Source organism: Formica exsecta, unplaced genomic scaffold (genome assembly GCF_003651465.1).
Source record: "Formica exsecta isolate Colony F162 unplaced genomic scaffold, ASM365146v1 scaffold116, whole genome shotgun sequence".
Taxonomy (NCBI): Eukaryota; Metazoa; Arthropoda; class Insecta; order Hymenoptera; family Formicidae; genus Formica; species Formica exsecta.
Window position 1 is genome coordinate 1,251,880 of NW_021848499.1, and position 6,036 is coordinate 1,257,915.

General features: G+C 27.9%; 1 protein-coding gene across 2 annotated transcripts in view; it reads left to right on the forward strand.

Annotated features, from left to right (window-relative positions):
• The first annotated feature begins 1,458 nt into the window (after positions 1-1,458).
• LOC115239026 (transport and Golgi organization protein 1-like) overlaps positions 1,459-6,036 on the forward strand; it is an 8,383-nt gene continuing 3,805 nt past the window's right edge. For both annotated transcript variants that reach the window (XM_029813318.1, XM_029813328.1), the window contains exons 1-9: positions 1,459-1,702; positions 1,838-1,971; positions 2,211-4,272; positions 4,348-4,409; positions 4,489-4,626; positions 4,852-4,947; positions 5,071-5,148; positions 5,233-5,457; positions 5,799-5,966. In XM_029813318.1, coding sequence (XP_029669178.1) covers positions 1,579-1,702; positions 1,838-1,971; positions 2,211-4,272; positions 4,348-4,409; positions 4,489-4,626; positions 4,852-4,947; positions 5,071-5,148; positions 5,233-5,457; positions 5,799-5,966 — 3,087 coding nt within the window. In that variant the 5' untranslated portion in view covers positions 1,459-1,578. The remainder of the gene's footprint in view (positions 1,703-1,837; positions 1,972-2,210; positions 4,273-4,347; positions 4,410-4,488; positions 4,627-4,851; positions 4,948-5,070; positions 5,149-5,232; positions 5,458-5,798; positions 5,967-6,036) is intronic.

Sequence of the window (6,036 nt, forward strand, 5' to 3'; positions counted from 1 at the left end):
TTTTAAGCGTATCTCTGTTAAATACCTATATATCTCCATGTTAAAAATTATTATAAAAATTCTTTTATATTTCTTGTCATATCAAGGCTCAGTAATTTTGTATATGTGTAGGAACAAGATAAATTGTTGTGTGATTCTTTTTTTTGTAAACTTAAGAAAAAGAATGCACACTTACATTGTGACATTTCAATGTATTATAACATTTTGTGATGCATAATATTTAATATTGTTAAATCCACATGAATTTCTAATTGCTTTTATAATCTAGTCATGTAGAACAAAATATGTTAAACTTCAAGATAATATTATTAAAAATTCCTTCTATATATATTTTCGAACCTTTTATTTACCATCTCTCCTACTATATTTCTTGCAATAAATTATAAAATTGTTATTTATATTTTGTATCATTATCTTTTAAGTTTTAATATATTAAGAGGAAACAGAATATATAATATATAAAGTATAAGAGAGTTTTTGGAATTAAAATGTTTGAAATTTTGATTTGTACCACACATTTTGTTTAATTATATTAGAAATTATATAAAGAAGAGAGAAGAATATTTTGATATTTCGCTAATTTTTAAAAGTTTTAATTCGGGAGATAGATCGGTGATTGGCTTTTGCTGGTTTCAGCTTATACATATTAAAGCATTGATTCGTGAAGATAATTTTTGATAATTTTTCACGATGTTCTGATCATATAAATTTTATCACATAAATCGATTATTCTACAAGCCTCATTTATTCTAAGTTTTTTTTCCTTTATAGTTCAAAACAGTTTTCTTTTCTAATTAGTACTGCGATGATTTACCTCTCTCTCTCTCAATTCTTCTATTATCCCTCTCTAAAAAAGGCATTTTACTGATGTGGAAAATCTACTTGTAGTCTGACAGATTCTAAGGAAACTTGTATTGCTTTTACCGGTTTATATGTATATGTAATTATTTTATCATGTATATAGATTAAAAACTATTATAAAATAGTATATATTAAATGTATAGATTAAAAACTAAAAATATGAATATATTATTATTATTTTATATCAATATAAATTTAAATAATATTGATTATTATAAAGTATAAAACGATATACTGTATTTATTTGCATACACATATAAAAAAATCAAATATGGTACGACAAATGGCACGCGCATTGCACGCGCTTGAATGTCTAGTTCGCTCTTTAAATTTGTCACATGACTACATTAGAATGAGAAGAAGAAATAAATAAAAGACAAAATACGCAACAATATTTTGATTCAACGAGATTGAAAATTGCGGGAAGACCTTAGAATAGAGGAAATGCTCGCGACCCAGATAATTTTAGAATGGGATTGTTCGTAAACTTTACGATAAACTTACGAATGTTTTTCTTCGAACAATCACGGTGCACAAAATATCTAGATGTCAAAATATGTATACTATAACGGAAATTGATATAATTTGCGCATAATGAAGCATACTTGCCTAGTGTATATATAGTTTGTGGTCACGTTGTGTATCGTGTATCCGAAATGGTGTAGTGTCATTGTGTGTGGTAGCGGTAGTGATGTGGAATTTTGCAATAGTGAAAATATGACGGAAATCAGATCGTTTACGAATCTTTTATTTTCTTTGGTCGTGATAATTCTCTGTATCATATCGCAATGCTTAGCCGCCCTATCTGACAGACAATTATGTTACGACCCGGATTGTTCGGGTAATTGAAGCCATACTTTAGCCTTAAAATTCATAACACATTTTTCTGTATTTTACTCAGTCGCACAAATATTATAACTATTACTATTTTTATTTTATTATAACTATTGATATAACTATTTTTTCTCTTATTTAGAACCCGTTTCGTTAGCCAGGACGACACTTGCTTATGTGGCAAACGATCGTGAAGTAATGTCATTTGGTATTAATGCAGATGTCAAGGTTTTTAGTAAAGGTGCTGGAAAAAGAACAGATTTATGGGGTGTTGAGGTATACTTCCCTTCATATTGAATGTTAATGAAAAGTAAAATTTCCCATTTCAATATTTTTTTTAGATATACTTTTTATTAATAATTTACCATTGCTGTCATTTAGATTTTTATTTCTCAAAAGCATATATTTTTTATGAATATATTTATTCAATAAATATATTTATACAAATATATTTATACGATAAATTTTATTTCTTAAAAGAATATATTTTTCTTATATACTAATCTCTATTCCAGATAAATGGCAAACGTGGATTTGCACCCAAGGGATTCCTAAATGAATATAAAATCCTGCAACGTGAATTGCAGTATGAAGTGCCTGTTTATAAATTTACTGGAGAAATTAATGAAGTTCAACCCAAGAAATTTGAATCAACAACAGAGGAAATACAAAAAACACATCCTTTATTAAAAAATAAATTGCCCCATAAAGATAATGAGGCATTGTCAAGATCAATAAAATCCATAGATGAAAGTATTGTGCACGAATCTCAAGTGATTAATGTAGATAGCATAACATCTTACGAAGTAATAGATGGTACTACATTTTATCCTGACAGTGAGCCATCTATACAGCCTAGCTTTGTGTCTGAAATTGTACATGCTACTGCATCACTAAATGAACAAGATTCAATTGATTCTAAAATAAATCCTGATCATAAAGAACCATCATCTGACAAGGATACATTTATCAACAATAAGGAATTACAAGCAGACGCAAATGATGCCAGTAGTAAAATTGAAGGAATTAAATTATCTTTAGATATTCATGAACAGACCAGCACTGAGATACTGTTAGAGAGTTCAAAAGCATTAATCAATTCAACTTTAGATACAGTGAGCAAAGATGACACTCTAATACTTGATGAAAACAGTAAATCTGAAGATGAGTCATTTAAAAAGTTGGAACATAAAGAAAAATTGCATAATAAAATTGAGACAGATAATAGCGCTGAAGAAAATATAGAAGATAATAAGAAAGAAGAAGTAATAGAAAGTGTTGAAAGCGAAGGTATATTTGCTTCGCTTACCAACACATTCAAAACTTCATCTAGTTCACAAGATACTGCAGCAATAGAGAGTACCACTATTCAAAATGATAATGATATACTTGTTCCTAAAACTGAGAATGATCTGCAGTTAAAACAGGTTTCAGAAGATGTCGAAGATGCTGTAGCTGAAAAACATGTTCCAACTATTCAGATAGAATTGGACTCAAACATAGATCCAAGTCTTATAAATAAAGAAAAGATAGAAATACAGCAAGAAATTATACATGAGAATATTGAGAGTGCAAAAGTTTTGGATGAAAAGACAAAGATAGAAGAAGAAGCATCTGTTATTTTTTTGGAAAATGCTACATCTCCTGGTGACGTGTCTTTATCCAATAATTTTGTACATGAAGATGCTGCGCCTAAACCTGCCAAAGAGTTGCCAACACTACTTTCAACTGTAGTAGATGATAGTTCTATTTCTGCGAAAACTGACATTAATAGTCTTGTCGAAAATATTGAAACACAGGAAACAAGTAAAGAAGAAAAAGTTACAGAAAATGTTAAAGACATAGTTGGTTCTCTTGAAAAAGAATCAATAATCTCTGATTTGAAAGAAACTGCAGCCACAAAAAGCGTTTCTACTCAAAGTAGCAATGATATTGAACAGAAATTGTCAGAAAATGATAAAACACATTCAGAAAATACAAAAGAAGATGTTAGTCATAAAGAAACATTTGTCCAAGTTACAATTGATAATAAAATTTCAGAAACTATTAACTTATTACCCATTGCGGAAACAGCTATTAATGAAAATACCACAAAAGAATCATTTTTCAAAAACCACACCGTTGGAGAAAATACAGTAATTATAGACGAGACATTAAATCATAGAGCTACAGATATTCCATTTACTGAATTTATTGTACATAGCAGTATAAATAAAAATGATAACTCAGTTAATGATGCTAACTCGGACAATGTTCCTATAGAACTTAACAAATTTTCTAATGGTGCACCATCTGATATTGTTAATTCAGAGAAATCTCTAGATACTCAAAAAGAAATCTCAAATCAATTAAATTTCAATGAAGTTTTGCAGAACCAAGATTTATCGAATGTTAAAGGAGATTTAGAACATAAAAAAGATCAATTTGTTAATCCTGTAAAAGAAGAAAAAACCTTGCCTGAATATGGTGATTACATAAACAGTGAAGACAAGGTTTTGTACACAGATGAATATATCAAAGAGGATAATGACTTGAAAAAACCAGAATCAAAACCTATTATACCAGATGAAATAGAAGGTATTAAAATTTTATTTTACTAATATCTAATAATATTTAATAGTTTCAAAATATAATCATATAATCTTTACTCAGATGAAAGTTGCTCACTTGATGATGAATGCATAACCAAGGCAACAACTGAGCTTCTGGAGCAAGTAAGTCTTAAAGAAATAATTTTTATAATAATTATTTATATATATATTTTATCATATAACATGATTTTCTTTGCCATAGAAAGAAGAATCAGAAAGTGAAGAAGATAATTTGGTTGACTTTATGAAATTGGATCATAATTATTGGAAAACATTGATATTTCTATTTATAACAGCCACTACAGTACTCATATTTACTCTTGGACATTATTATATTGAGGTAATAATATATACTGTGCTTACATTTGCAGTGCTCAAAAACAGTAGTAACTCAAATTTATATATAATATAAAAAATATATTCCAAGTTTAAGAGAAATTGTATTTAAAATCTTATTAATTATGAATAACTTATGCTCTGAATTAATATTTATCTTTGCATATCAAATCATGTAAAGCATTTAATATTATTAAATACAACTCAATAGTGTTACATTTCTCTTTAGAATATAAAAAGAGATGGGCAACTTATAGCAAAAATTAATACACTCGAGAAGGAGAAGACAGACTTAACTTTCTATGTAGAATCTATCCAACAAGAGGTAAACAGTATACATGTACAAATTATAATCTTTTGCATATTTATATTCTTTGCCATATTTTCTTTTTCCATTATACAAATGCGAATTTATGTATTACATTACACTAAAATATAAATATTTTAGTTACTTTCCACACAATATGACTCATCTCATTCTGAAGACATGGCTACATCTTTAAAAGCGGATTTAATAGCATTACAGGTATGTGTCCAAGTATTTTACGTTTTTATTATATTTCTATATGAATTGAAAATTGCATATTCTATCTATGTTTTGCTGTTGCAGAATGAAAAGACAAGATTGGAGGAACAGGTGACTGTGTTAGAGAAAGATTTAGAAAATGCAACAGAGGCTGGATTAGAGCTCGAACATATGCTAAGAGAAGTTTTATCATCGAATAATGAAATTAATCCATTAGCTCAATCAGTGGAAGATCTAAAAGCAAGATTAGATGCTCAGCAAACCGCAAACGAATCCTTAACGAATGCATTAAATCTTAAAGCTCAAGAGGTGAGAGTAATCTGTTTACTTTACATATTTATGTCTCTCTGTGATATATCTCTTAGATTATTTATTATTCGATTTGATTTTTGATGTAGAACGACATTAATTTTTTTGTTTTGTTGTTTTCTCATGCAGCGTGAATTTGATAAAATTGAAGTTTGTTAATATATGTTTTAATGCATGAATATACGTTATAAAGATGATATTTATATTAGTACATTTTTTTAATTTTATACTTATCTCTTATACATATCTTATATTTATTTATTTATTATTTTATCAATTTTTATCAAATGATTTTTATATGCCAAATATATAATACTTAATTAAAATTTGTTTTATTACAGGTTGAGACTTTATCAGCAGATTTTGCTTCTGCTAAAAAGAAAGATGAGGAACTTGAAGTAAAACTTTCACGAGCTCAAGACGAGTTGATGACCCTGAGAGATCTTAAGGATAATATAGAAAAGACACTAACAGATAAAGTACATAATTTGGAAGAAAAATTAGATGAAGTAAGTTTGCAATTGCATATCTCAATAATAGTTAATATTATGACATAGGAGATGTGTATGAATTATGCTA